At 36.6% G+C, this 15,128-nt stretch overlaps 1 protein-coding gene across 4 annotated transcripts in view; it reads right to left on the reverse strand.

The window, feature by feature from the left end:
• Positions 1 to 15,128, reverse strand: part of ADAMTS6 (ADAM metallopeptidase with thrombospondin type 1 motif 6) — a 148,550-nt gene that overhangs the window by 21,013 nt on the left and 112,409 nt on the right. For all 4 annotated transcript variants that reach the window (XM_048930635.1, XM_048930634.1, XM_048930636.1 and 1 more), the window contains 5 exons: positions 14,154 to 14,287; positions 13,921 to 14,044; positions 12,627 to 12,707; positions 7,539 to 7,702; positions 6,332 to 6,470 (listed from right to left, as the gene is read on the reverse strand). In XM_048930635.1, coding sequence (XP_048786592.1) covers positions 6,332 to 6,470; positions 7,539 to 7,702; positions 12,627 to 12,707; positions 13,921 to 14,044; positions 14,154 to 14,287 — 642 coding nt within the window. The remainder of the gene's footprint in view (positions 1 to 6,331; positions 6,471 to 7,538; positions 7,703 to 12,626; positions 12,708 to 13,920; positions 14,045 to 14,153; positions 14,288 to 15,128) is intronic.

Here is a 15,128-nt window from a genome sequence, read left to right on the forward strand (position 1 = left end):
ACAAATTATAATACCGTAAACAATGTGCTTTTTTATTTATAAGACAAAGCTATGTTAAAGTTTGAGGAGAAGATTAAATTTGTATCCGCTAGCTATAGACTTGCAGAATCTAACAAAAAATTTCCTTCCAAGATTCACAACTCAGAGCAGAACAGTTAACAGTGCATTCTCAGGGAGGAAAAAAAAAAAAGAAAAAAGAGTTAATATGGAAAATCAATGAAGTTCAGTTCTGCACAATGTTCCTGGAGAGAAAGAATTGGATCAGAAATGATAGATACTAAAAGGCAGATCATGAAAATGAACAAACATATGTATTCTCATAGTACATCTGAGTACATGATTTTATAAAAGAAAAGGTCCCTGGTAAATCCAAAGAACCTGTTTTTGGAAAATCTTAAGAAATATCAAAGCAAAACTCAGATTTTTGAGTCCATTGATTTCAGCTGTTCATGGAAGTTTTTGTAATACTTTATGCACACTTCATGCAATGACTCTCATGGCATTCTTCAGAGCTCAGACATTCCAAGGAGGTATCCAAATAATGAATGAACTGATAATTAGTGAGTGTGTAATATACACTGCAAGCTCAGTATCACATGAGAGCCATACAAGCGAGGGAGACAAGGAGCCCAGAGTTCCAGCACATTTATCCACCGTAAGCACAAAAACTTCCTCCTTTCTATAATTCCTTTTATAGCATGCTCCTTCTACAGCATGCTTTTCCTATTCTGCAAAATGGTTACAGGTTTGAGAATAGAGGCTCTGTACTAAAAATTGAAGTGCTTTTACTGTTCAGAAGCACAGCAACAATGAACACTGAGGTAGAAGTCCACTGGAACAGACAGCATGCTACCGTTTTAGTTAATGATTGTAGGTTCATACACAGACATAAAACTGTATTTAAGCCAATAAATAAAAAAGCACCAATTGCTTCTCAGCTTGTTCCATGGCTCTTGACTGCTCCAGTAATCTTTCTCCAAAACAAAGCCTATAAGCAACCCCAGGAATCACTGAAAGCAGAGGACTGCTTTCAAAATACTTTATTTCAAAATAAAGAAGAGAGATCATAAAGACTGGACATATACAAAAGTGGAAACATACAAAACTTCAAAACTATCTGGACCTCGCTATGCTAAAATACTGCTCTAGTCTTTGTGCTAGATACTTTTAATCCAAAAATATATCTCAAGTAATAACTATATCTTAAGATCACAGACTTGGCAAATGCTATGAAATTCAGATACAGTCAGTCTGATTTAGAGAGAACTAGACTTAAGTGTGGAGTGAAAACAAAAAGAATTTTAAAGTTGCAAGTACAGGCTGTCCTGCTGTGCTTAAAAAAAAAGATAGTTCTATACCTTTGGAAGAAGGGTGAGGTAACCCAAGAAGAGTATGAGGATGTTGCTAGGATATGCAGACAGAAAATCAGAAAGGCAAAAGACCAGCTTGAACTTAATCTGGCTGATCTGTTAAAGATAGAAAATAATGTTTTTACAAATACAGTAACAGCAAAAGGAGAATCTCCTGCCCTTACCAGACAAGGCACGGAACATTATTACCAGGGACAAAGAAAAGGCCAAAGTTCTTAATCCCTTCTTTACTTCTACATTTTAAAAGTCAGATCAGTTATCCTCGGGGGTACTTAGCCCTCTCAGCTAAAAGATGGACAGGGAGCAGAATAAATCCCCCACAATTCAGGAGGAATCAGTTAGAGACCTGGTCTGTCTGAAGTCTATGGGACCAGATGGGATCCAGCCGAGAGTGCTGAGTGAGCTGGCAGAAGTGCTTGCCAAGCCACTTCCTGTCATTTATCAGCTGTCCTTGTCAATCTTGGAGGTCCCAGATGACTGGAGACTAGCCAACATCACACCCATCTATGAGAATGACTGAAAGAAGGATCAGGTGAATTACAGCCTGACAGCCTGATCTCTGTACTGGGGGAAATTATGGAACAGACCACCTTGACTGTGATCACAAAGCATTATAACTAAGTTACCAGGCCTAGCCTATGTGGGTTCATGAAAGGTAGGTGCTGCTTGAACAACCCAATCTTCTTCTAAAACCAGGTGATCTGCTTGGTGGATGAGGGAAAAGCTGTGGATGTAGTTTGCCTAGACTTTATTAAAGCCTTTGATTCTCCCCTCAGAATTCTCCTGGAGAAGCTGGCAGTCAAGGGCTCAGACAGGTGTGCTCTTCGCTGGGCAAAACGCTGGTTAGATGGCCAGGCCCAGAGTGTGATGGTGAACAGAGTTAAATCCAGTTGGTGACCAGTCACTCTAGTGGTGTTTCTCAGAGATCAGTATTTGGGCTGGCCATGTGTAGTATCTTTACTGATTACCTAGATGAGTGGATTGAGTGCATCTCATCTGTACACTTGCAGACGAAATCAAGCTGGGAGGTAGAGCTGATCTGCCTAGGTTAGGAAGGCCCTATAGAGGGATCTGGATAGTTTGGATCAATGGGTGGAAGCCAACTGCTGTAACAAGACCAAATGCTAGGTCATACACTTCAGTTATAACAAAGCCATGCCATACTACAGGCTTAGAGCAGAACGGCCAGAAAGCAGTGTGGAGAAAATGGATCAGGAAGTGTTAGTTGGCAGCTGGCTGAACATGAGCCAGCTGTGCGTCCAGATGGCCAAGAAGACTAATGGCATCCTGACTCATATCAGAAATAGTGCAGTTAGCAGGACTACTGAGGTGATCGTTCCTCTGTACTCAGCTCTGGTGAGACCATACTTCAAGTACAGTGATCATTTTTGGGCCCCATACTACAAGAAAGACATTGAGCTCTGGTGCACGTACACAGAGAAGGGCAGTGAAGCTAGTGAAGGGCCTGGTACACACGGCTAGACATGGCCTTAAGTTGCACCAGGGGAGCTTCAGGTTGGTTATTACTCAGAAAGAATGTCAGGCATTGGACAGGCTGCCCAGAGAGGTGGTGAAGTCGCTGTCTTTGGAGACTTTCAAGGAAGGGATAGACTACAGAGTCACTTATTGTAAGAGTTGGAAGGGACCTCTAGAGATCATCAAGTCCAACCCCCCTGCAAAGCAGGCCCCTACAGCAGGCTGCACAGGTAAGCATCCAGGCTGGTCCTGAATGTCTCCAGAGAAGGAGACTCCACAATCTTCCTGGGCAGCCTGTTCCAGAGCTCTGTCACCCTCACTGTGAGGAAGTTCCCATGAGTTTTTGTGCAGAACTTCCTACGCTCCAGTTTATGACTGTTTCCACTTCTTCTGTCCCCACTGACTACTGAGAAGAGGTTGGCCATGTCCCTTTGACTCCCACTTAAGATATTTATAAACATTAATAAGATCACCTCTGAGTCTTCTTTTCTCAAGGCTGAACAGACCCAGGTCACTCAGCCTATCCTCATAGAGGAGATACTCCATGTCCTTTACCATCTTCATGGCCCTCTGCTGGACTCTTTCCAGAAGATCCCTGTCTTTTTTGTACTGGGGAGTATAGAACTGTATGCAGAACTCCAGGTGAGGCCTGACTAGGGCAACGTAGAGGGGGAAGATCACCTCCTCTGACCTGCAGGCCATGCTAATTTAATGCACCCCGGAATCCCACTGGCTTCTTGGCCTCCAGGGCACACTGCTGGCTCATGGCCAACCTGCCGTCTACCAAGACCCCAAATGTGGCACTAAGGGACATGATGGTTTAATGAAATGTTGGTGATGAGTTGATGATTAAACTAGATTATCTTCGTAGTCTTTTCCAACCATAAAAATTCAGTGATTATATAAGCTAGTCTGAGACACAGCCTAAGGATCAGAAAATGGCCTCTGCTCAACCGCTCTCTGTATCAAAAAGCAGTCACAGAAAACAATCTAACATTTCAACATCATCCTTAATTTTGTCATTTTTTGTCTTCTAAACACTGCAAATTTGATATTTTCTTAAGATAGCTATTTCTTGTAACATACACCTAGAAAAAGGACAAAAACATTAGTACATGTACGTTCTGAGATGGCTAGAAGTTAATTCTAATCAATTTAATATCTTATTAACTCTTATTAATTTAATATCAAGATTCTTGATATGACAGTATCTGGCTCTACTTCATCACAAGTTTTCCCAGATCAAGATGGAATATGGTATGATTAAATATTTAATACCTATGCACTACAATTCAGATACACCAACTACAATTAGAGGAAGAGGTAGAAAAATGTTGATGCCTTTGACCTATTCATGGTCTGTTCCACGGGCATTATATGATTATAAAATAAAAACCAAATTCCATTCCAAACTAGTATCCCTCACACATATGCACTGTCATTCTTTTTTTCTTTCAGTGATACCTTCTTCAACTGTTAACAATTTTGTTATCCTTTGATTTAAAGAAATCTTCTAAAGACAGAATTCAAGTAAACTGCAGTAACTCACTTCATAATGAATCCTACTGAAACAAATAAAGCCATGCAGTGGTTACATTTGTAAGATTTCCCACATTTCATATTTATACTTGTCAACTTTTCCAGTTCTGCTTTTTCTACAAACTTCTACCCTTTTTTTTTTCCCCTACTCATCTCCTTTTAAAAATTGTCTTCTTTTGGCATATGGCAGAAGGTGTTTCATAAAGAGAGAAATAGAGGATACACATATGAAGAAAGCAGATCCAGGTTTTCAGCAAGAATTATAGCTTCCTCTACTAAAAATTTATATGAAAATAAGTGATCATAGTATATTCTCATACTAAGCAGAATGAAAGGAGAGAATGAAAGGAGCCTGGTTTACACACCATAAGCTACTGAAGAACATCTTTCAAAAGTAAGTTTCAAATGATTAATAAATGCATATATTTATCAGAGATTCACATACACTTCACATGTAATGATAAAGATAAGAAAAAAACTAAGTATTTCAAACTAGTTTTATCTAAACTTACTCATTTGGGACCAATTATTTTTTCCATTGGACACTTTCAAATCTCTGAAATCACTATGACCTGAGAAGACTCACAGGTAAAACACTATGTCTATCTAAATCAGTGGAGTTTTCCCATGACTTCAAATGGCTCTTTAACCCATCATAAAAATCTGACTTGGTGGTACTTGTAAAGTTCTGACATATGGAAATGCACCTCCCACCACACCTCTCCCTTCAAACACTCTAAAATCTTCCTTTTCTGACTAGATTAACAGTGTTAAAATATCATTTAAAACAGCAGACTGTCATCTATTTGAGTATAAGAATCCTACAAATTAAGAACAAAATATTGGAGAATTTTAACAACTTCCTGAATTTCGTTTCAAGACTTCCTATTTAGTTACACAGAATAGAATTCATACTATCCTTTCTGTCCTACCTATGCTATTCAAATTGCAGTATTTAAACTGCAAGCAACCACTAACAGTCACAGCAGGATCCATCAGAAAGATGAGTCAGGATGTTTCTAAACATGAATATCACCAGTACCCAGAAAGAAAAGGACAATATTTGCTCCAAAGTATCTTTAGAAAACACAACTATTTCCTAATCTTGCTATGGTCAGTGCACAGCACAGTAGAAAGCTGAAATTCTGAGGTCAATTTAACTTTCTCTTCTGTGTCTTCTGAAATAAATATATGTTGGTGATGATGTATTCAGTCTCCAGAGAGAAGAAAGATACTGTTCACACAGCACTTCTACTCACCAGTCCATGCAGCAGCAATGGTGTTGGCTTTGAAGAAAGCCAACTGTTCTGCTCTCCCAGCCAGAGGTAAAGAATTGCATTGATGGCCACTAGAGGGAGGATTAGGAATATAGTAAATTGTGGGCAAAAGGTACCCATGATGAATCACATGGGACAACCTACAAAACCCCCATTGCTGCCAAAAGGCAACAATTAATACATACTGCTATGGGCTGGGAAGTATAATCCAGTTCTTATAATCTCCTACAGGAGAGTTGCCAGTATGTATCCTAAAGTTTAGTGGCTGGAGGATGAGAGGGCTGACTAGAATGTGTGAAGAATATGTACAAACATACACAGACATATCCCTTTATTTACGATTCCTTTATTTGCCTTCTGTTTTTAATCTCCTTACTAAAAACTTCTGATGGAAGCTCCTGTGAAAAGCAAACATTGCAACTTCAAGAGAATCTCAGAAGAACCAACAACAGACACACTGCCAACATATACTGCATTTAACAAAACACATCTGAATATATTAAATGTACTTGAAAACAACAAAATCCGATGAGATAAATGTTCGTTCTCTAAAATAAGGTTTGAGTTATATCTGGAAGAAACATTTTTAATTAGTTACCTACATAATTACGTAAGAAAGAATATCTTGCAATTCAGCTTATCCTTATCCTTGGCTGCCTGGTGTCTTACCTCCAGCACAAGTGGCAGAACATTCTGACCAAGGCAGATGATTCCACGCAAAGCCAACTTCATTGTCTCCACTGCCAGTGCGAGAGATGGGAACATTGAATTTATACCTTATACCCAAATTTTGTTCCTGTAGCAGAATCTGAAGTTGAAAACAACTGGTTATACCATTAAAACAGGCAAGCAGAGTGTAACTACAGTGATGTTAATCTAGGTACGTGTTATGTCTTGTGAAAGGGAGCAAAGTAATAAAGGAAGCTGCAATATTTCTTTAATATATTTGCAAAGCAATCTGAATGAAATTGTTAAGCATACATAAAAGGTATTATTGTATAAGTGAGCTTTACCTTATTTTCACTTTGACATCGTAACTACCTAACCTCCGTCAGATTTTTATTCTTGACACAATAACCACAAAGAAGCCAGTGTTCATAAATCAATGTCTTCATGGAAATGAATTTCGTAACTGAATCATTACTTGAAGTGAAAGTTAATTAAATCAGTATGCAAATATGCAGTAATTATCACTGAAATCAAGCAACTAGATAAGAATCCAGCCCTCTCCTTGCTTATATTTCTAGTGATTTATAACAGTAAAAATAGTAACAGCAATAGACTGTTGCTGAGGTTATGGTTTTCACTGAATACATGCAGTTAACACTGGTGGATCCTTCAAAGGAATATCAAAACTATCACTACAGTCATATCACTGCATTTGATATAGATGGCAGAGTAATAATCATCAAGAATTTTTGTCTACCCAGTCTGAAGACTGTATTGCACTCACCCCTTCCTGACATATACTAGTCTTTCATTATTTTTATTTTTTTTTAAATACAGGTCAAATTATTCTCATCATTACAGAACTGTCAGTAAAGAAAAAAGCTACTGTATTCACATTACACATCAAACAGTTCCATCTATCAGAAGTACACAGAAATGCAATACATATCCAATTTACAATTTCTTCTGTAGCACATTTAACATAGATGGGGCATTTTCTGTGATATTTCCCAGGGCTCTTATAATTTTATCTCTTTTTCATCTCAGTATCTGCATATCAGTTTTGAAAGGTAAGGAAACTTAATTAAAATACAAATGCAAGATCCCAGCATGGTCTGGGACCTACTTTGATTATATTCACGGTTTATCTTTGCTGATAACAAAAATCATATTTCAAATTTCATATATATATTAAATATAACTTTACCATGACTATGAGATTTTCCGAAGTAGGGCCTAGTGCTTCCAGAGATTCTGGTTCGTCTGTTGGCCTCTTGTAATGGAAAGCTGTTCCAGCAACATCAAACTTTCTTGGCCAGTCAATAGTCCAGGCACCATTAATATAGTAGTCATCCTCTTCAGATTTTAGAGCTTAAAAAAAAATACAAGCCACCTAAAAATTGGAAGCAGCATTTATAATGGAGAAGCCATTGCAAATTAACCTACTAATCTAGTAGAAGTATGTGAATTTCAACTGTCATCACTGTTTTTTCAATATAAACTTTTTTCTTTAGCCCTGATTAAAATATCCCTCAAGCAACTTGGCAAGGCTTTTTACCATAATCTCGAATGTGCAGGTAAACTTTGCAAATACTGTATGGAACATAACAGAATGCCTCATACTGTTCTACATAAGTGCAAGGTGTTGCAGTTGGGTTGCAACAATCCCAGATATGTACCGACTGGGAAAAGAACTCACTGGGAGCAGCCCTGCTGGGGGAACTTAGGGATTCTGGCAGTTGAAAAGCTGGACTAAGCCAGCAGTGTGCAACTGCAGCCCAGAAGGCCAACTGCATCCTGGGCAGAATAAAAAGTGGGGTAGCCAGCAGGGCAAGGAAGGGGACTGTCCCCTCTGCTTTACTCTCATGACACCTCATCTGGAGAACAGTGTCCAGACCTGGGTCCCCCAGCAAAAACAGATCAATCTAATTTTTTGATTAAAATTTTGTATGTTGGAGCATGAGACTGGTACCTCATATAACATCCTGAGTAGGAAAAAAAAGAAGACTGAATTATGTTACCTATCAGATCTTACTTTGTTGTCTTTGCACACCTTTTTTTTTTTTTTTTTTTTTTTTTTTTTTTTTTTTTTTTTTTTCCTTCTTAGAGCATAAATCCAAGACATTTCTACTACAAAATCAAATATCAGTTATTTTATCTGGCAATATATTTTATTACTATTGATTTGCAGCCTTAAACCATAAATGTACTATAGATAAGAAACTTCTTAACTAACTGCCTAAGTAGGCTATACAAGCAGATACTCATCAAAGACTTAGTATTTGATATTTAACCAGTAATACGAGATTAATTTTCTAAATACGAAAATGACTTTGTATCTTAAGGCAGATATTTTGTTGATTAGATACTGACTCCTTGGCTTGAAGCAATAATGAAGATTATAGACTTATTCATCATTTGTATTTACTTTAAATATAACAGTATTTGAGGCAAAACAACGGGTGGAAACACAATCAAACAGCAGTGCTGTTTTTTGAGACAAAACACAAACTATATAGGATTTTACAAACTCATTTCATAATCATAAGACAACTTAGGATCAAGTTTTGCCACTTACTAGATCAGGTTGCCCAGGGCCCCATCCAACCTGGCCTTGAACACCTCTAGGGATGGGGCATCCACAGATTCTGTGGGCAATCTGTTCCAGTGCCTCACCACTCTCACAGTGGAGAATTTATTCCAAATATTTCATCTAAATCTACTCTATTTTAGTTTAAAACTGTTGCCCCTTGTCCTATCATAACTTCATATAACTACATTGAAGCTGAACATTAGTATGTCACTAGTGGTCAGACTTCCCTATAGTTAAAATTTCTAACCATTCTGCTTTCACAAACTCTAGATTGATTAAAAGAGGATTATGGGATCTCCCACAGTCACTAAAACATTAAGGTCTGTCTTACTCTGACATTTAATACCAAACCTTTTCTTGTTAGTACATCTAGTATCTACTAACAGCAAATAATGAGTTAAGTTCTTACTTTTATTACTTCAGACATATCAATGAGAACAAGTGAGATATATAAATAAGCAAAGGAGAAAAAATGTCTTCATACATAATTAATCTTTCCTAAACTCTATTCTATTAATTATATGTGTGTTATACACGATTATTTTTTTACCTGCTTGTCTGCAAAGGAAAAATATATTTGTGTGAATGGATTTGCTTAATGTCAGTTTTTATATACGGGTGGAGGCTACACAGCTGTGAAGAGTATCCCAAAAATATAATTATATGACAGTGACGAGACAGTGACATAATTATTAGCATATGTGAAAAAAGGAACAAGTTAATACCATAATCAAGAAATTTGTGAGAACGCAGGAAACCCACAGGATATGAGAACACAACACTCTGTTGCGAAGGGGAATAGAAGTGAAGATGTCATTTAAATAAATCCAATTAAGGAAAGACAGCAGCACTTCTTAGCATATATTTTTTTCAGCAGATCTGAAAAAAAGGCAATTTTGCTGTTGTTTATGGACAGATTGGTTTAAAAAAAACAGATTACTTATGCAGCCACAGAAACATGTGCTTGTAGTATCACAGCACAGTAAGTGATACTAGTGCAGAAACAATTAGTCTGAGTCATGGAGAGCACAGATACTAACTGAGCTACCTGAGGTTGTCAGATGTCTAACTGCTGACTCAATTTAAGGTTAGGGCTTGCAAAACAACTGGATCATAGTCTTAATCTGAGACCCTACTAACTGAAAGGAACAGAAAAGTACTGAAGCCAGTATCAAAGCTACAGGGGAGGAGGTTTTTTTCTTTTTTTTTTTTTTTTTTTCATTATTTTTTTATTTCCAAATTGAGAAACTGATTTCTTTGACTGTGGTCACATATTTGGCTGCGTGCACGTAGAACAAAACATAATAATATGTGTAAATGGTTATTTTCAGCTGAATCAGTTCTCTAATCTGGTTCATGGTGTGACCACAAAACAGCTGTTCCGAAACAAGAGGAAACTCCACAAAGATGAGGAGAGAGTTGTGAAGTAGACACTGCTACAGAAGAAGCACCTATAAAACAACACCTTGAAGTATGTATTTTAACACAATAAATTCCTTTTTAACTGCTATGTTTCTAAAGCTCTCTTTAGGGAACAGACAAATTACAAGCATTCCCTCCCCCAGAAACTGGTGATTCTAAAATAGTGATCTTGCTCACATTCACAGTACAAAACATTCAAAAAAAAAAAAAAAAAAAAAAAGAAAGAAAGAAAGAAACAGTCCCTGTGACTTTATTATCTTACATTAGCATATAATGGCTCTCTTGAAAGTTGTAAACACAGCAAAGTAGTGAAGGAGATGAACGCCCCTGGAATCAGCTAGGACATCTGAGGCATGAAGCAAGGTAGTGAGGAGAGGCCTGAAACTTGGGAACACCCATGAGATTGTGAGAAGCACACTGGAAACATACTTTATCTTATCAAACCTGTGGTCAGATTAAAACCCACAGATATTGCCTACATTGTCCATTTGAGCTAAAAAATTGACATTTTTCATTAATTTTGGTGCTGAGGTTACTGACATAAGTGCAGTTCCAGATCCTTTTTCTCTGATAATAAATTAGAGGAACAAAAATCTTAACTGTACTAACTAAAAGTTATCTTCTGTATTCTTTTATCATCTCTGTTTTCAGTTAGCCATACAATCAGAAACCCAAGTCTCTTAATGTGATCTGTATATTAAATAGGACGTTAATACTGGTGTAAATGTCAATATTACATAACATACTTTTTTGAAAGCAACTGTGGTAGAATGCACTTAATGCCTCTCCCATCATCTCTGTGTCAACTGTCAATATAGGATACACAAGCAATCTTACTGACATATTTTGAATTGGGAGAGTGTGATGCTGAAAAGATGGTAAGTGCTCTTTATTCCTGCAGTACTGAACATTACTACTCCTACAGGATGGAGGGAAACAGAAAATCTGAATTACATCACTGTGGGAGCAGTCCGAAAAAAAAAAAAGAAAAAAAAAAGAAGAAAAAAAAGCAACCAATTGTAAAAGGCACCATTATTATCAATATAATACATTTAGGAACAAATGCACCTTAAAGAGTAATTACCCTTCAAACTAACACTTACATGCATTTATGCATTATTTGTTTATATATATACACATCATATATTTATATAGCATTATTTATTTATATATATACGCATCATATATTTATATATTGTTTATGCATTACTGATGCAACATATCAGTATTGTAACGTAAACTTCTATTAGTATAGACTGACTAAACAGCAGACAGTTGCCATGAAGTCTATAAAGGTAACAGGTTCTGGTTGTGTTAATCTGTTTCCTGTACAACTTATCAGCTCTCTACATTATTTTTGACTGAAGAATGTGTGCTCCTGCACTGCTGTGAACTGAATGCTATGCAAACCAGTGTATATAAACTCTGAGAAATGCATGTTTGAGTTTGAGGAAGCCAGATTTGTACATATTAATATTTTAAGAAATGGAAATGAAATTTAACATAGTCTTAAAGAAAATGAAGGATAATATGGATTAATTTAATTTGAATTTAATTCTGTGCTTTGTCACAAGTTTCCCGAGTGATCTTAATAAAGCACAAACTTTTCCCTGCATGTAACTTTTTTTTCCATAAAAGAAGGCATAGCAATAAGTCCCTACAACACAGCAATATAGAAACACTGTGGAATTAACAAAATATATTGACAAGATACAGAGGCAGCGTTGTATCATCACAGAATGCCTTGGGTTGGAGAAGACCTGAAAAGATCATATTCTTCCAACCTCCTGCTGTGGGCTGCTCAGGGTCCCAATCAACCTGACCTTTAACATCTACAGGGATGGGGCATCCACATCTTCTCTAGGCAACCTGTTTCCAGTATGTAATTCATTAGTATTTAAGTAACTATTGTTGTTGGTGAATAAACATTCCAAGATTATGTTTTAAAACAATACAATCCCCTAAAATGAGAATCTGCCTTAGGAAGAAGACACTAGCTCAGTGTGGGGCAGTGGATCACTTTAGTGATCTTCATCTACTCTAGCTCCAAGTCTAGCTGGCCTGAGTTTGTGCTTTGGTCAGGGAGGAAAGTTGCACTCCATTAGCTCCACTTGGGAGAATGCATCCTAACAAACGATGTTTTTTAGGCAGTTGCCACAGCCTAAAAACTACAATTCCCTCTCCTCCTTCAACTATACGTATGGTTTGGTCAAACCAGAAAACCGTACCTTCAAGTCACTCTAACTTATTTACAGTCTGCTACTTAAAGCATGCTCTTACCAATGTAGTTCTTGGACACTGCCACTTCTCTTATTTCAATGTGCACTGAACCTCTTGGAATTTGAATCACTTCCATGTAGCCTATGAGAAAATGGTATATTTTTCTCTCGTTATATTGGTCATGAAACTAACCATTATTAAATTGTTTACAATTAAAAACTAGTAGGAAGTATAGGATTCAAACATACTTGAACATTCCATTTCATGTGATATAAAGGAAAATTCTTTTAATTTCACACACATTTTGAAGTTGTAGCAAAAATGTAGTATAAATTTATGTATTCATTTTTTTAAAATGCTAACAAAGTGCTTTCAACATTGTATCACAAGTAACTAATGTATGGAATGATTATAGGATCATAGGACAATTCAGGTTGGAAAGGACCTCAGACAGTCACTTAGTCCAACCTCTTTTGGGCAACTGAATCACTGCCACATGGGGAAAATGTTTTTCCTTCTATTCAGGTAATGTTTTGTTGTTTTGGGGGTTTTTTTGAATAGCCATTGTCTCTGCTCCTTTCATCATGTCATCTACCACCTACTATGAACAGCGTGTTTTTTGTCTCCACACTAACTTCCTCACAGGTTTTGGAAGGCCGATACCAGGTCCCCATGAACTATCACTTCTCCAGGCAAAATAAGTCTAATTCCTTCAACCCCTTCTCAAAGAATGTTTTTTTTTCAGCATGTGATTATCTCAGTTGTCCCTCACTGAACAGAACTCACTTCAGTGCATCAATCCTTTGCCTACATTTGAGAATCCAAAACTGACTCCAGATGCAGCATTAATAAAACTGACACTGCCAACAGTAGTATTGTTTTTTTAAGCTGTATTTTCGGCTAATCGTCCACTTATATTCTCCAAGTTCTTGATAACATTAACTCTTATGGATCCTGTCCATTCTAAAATTTCAAGTATAGTCATATACATGATTATCACATATATGGAATACTGCATTCCACTATGCACATTAAAATCATTCACATAACTTCTTCTACCAAAGCACTATAGACAAGCAAAACAAACCAACCAACCAAACAAACAGAAACCCCTGAACATTCATTTCTTACTAAGTGCATCTAAGATCCTAAAAACTAAATATTCAATAATAAAGGATATTGCAGAATTTGACATAAATCCAAACTAATACATTAAAATGAAACAATAAGGCAAAAGGAGACAAAGTGAGTGAGTGACAGCAGCAAACTAGCAGCAAATAATGGAAACCACTGAAGTACTGTTTTTCATTTAACAGCTATCTAAATGCAACAGAACAGACATAAACATGCATACCTCCTCTGGGCAATGAATCATTGAAGAAACCTTCAATGGCTTCACATGTACTCCCATCTCCTCCACAAACACGACATCTATCTTCCTTAGCATCCGACCCCAAAATATTATCGCAACCTACATGCTAAGAAAAAATACTTTAATAAGATGATGGTTTTTTGCACCTTTATCTTCACTGTATGATAAAACACTCAAGTTTGAGATATTCTTTTTATCTACTCTAATTCTAATACCTTGCATTCTCCATTGATACAGATATCCAGTGAGTCAGCATTGCACTGAGTCCCATCTATTACTGCAGGAGCACGTTCAGTGTAAAAATTATAACCTTCAGCCAAGCAGTTTAATGCACATGGTTTAACCCCACCTAGACAACAAAAGTGAAGAAAAAAATAACAGAGTTCCTGAAAAAATAATGTACTTGCATAAATTGATCTAAAATGCATGATCTTATCTTACATTTCTCACATGTAGTATAGATACCTTATTTCACTTCCCATTACAGATTTACTTACTTGACTCTTCCTTTTATTGCAAAGAGGATTATTTCTTACAGCAAGATACAGCAAAGTTGGATATCTACAAATGGATTCTGTTAACATAACCCTAATCATTACTAAACAATTTTAAAAGATACCATTTCAGCAGCACTTGATGAACACAAATAAGTCAGGGTGAATTTCAAAAACATCAGATTATTTAAGATAGAACTTTCGTCTACATGAAATACACTATCACTCAGATCATGTGATCACAGTGGTCACTTCTAGGCTTTCCATCTAAAACAAAACTGCAAATAAAACCAATACAAAAAACAAAAGGGAAAAACTGACATTCAGAGTTTTACTAACTTTGAACAATATGCAACTAAACTTGATTAAACTGTTCTAAAAAGAGATTGAAATTCTCTTCCCTACTTCAAAAAATACCTTTTTTATTTTACAGTGCAATTATACAAATCTCATGTTTTAAAGTAAGCTTTAGAGATCCTGTAATGCTTTTTCCCCTTTCCCCATTTCCCACTATTCTCAACTCAATTAAGGAAAATCTTACCTAGAAGTTTATTCACTTACAGATAAGCTAATAATCTGTAATTTAATTTAAAAATCTGTAAAATAATCTTCCAATTCTATCACACTCACAGGTGAAAAAGGGCTCTATATTTTAATACAGAGTCCCTATAACTATTCTCTCAAGCTCTTTCCACA

The sequence above is a fragment of the Lagopus muta genome, chromosome Z (genome assembly GCF_023343835.1).
Source record: "Lagopus muta isolate bLagMut1 chromosome Z, bLagMut1 primary, whole genome shotgun sequence".
NCBI lineage: Eukaryota > Metazoa > Chordata > Aves > Galliformes > Phasianidae > Lagopus > Lagopus muta.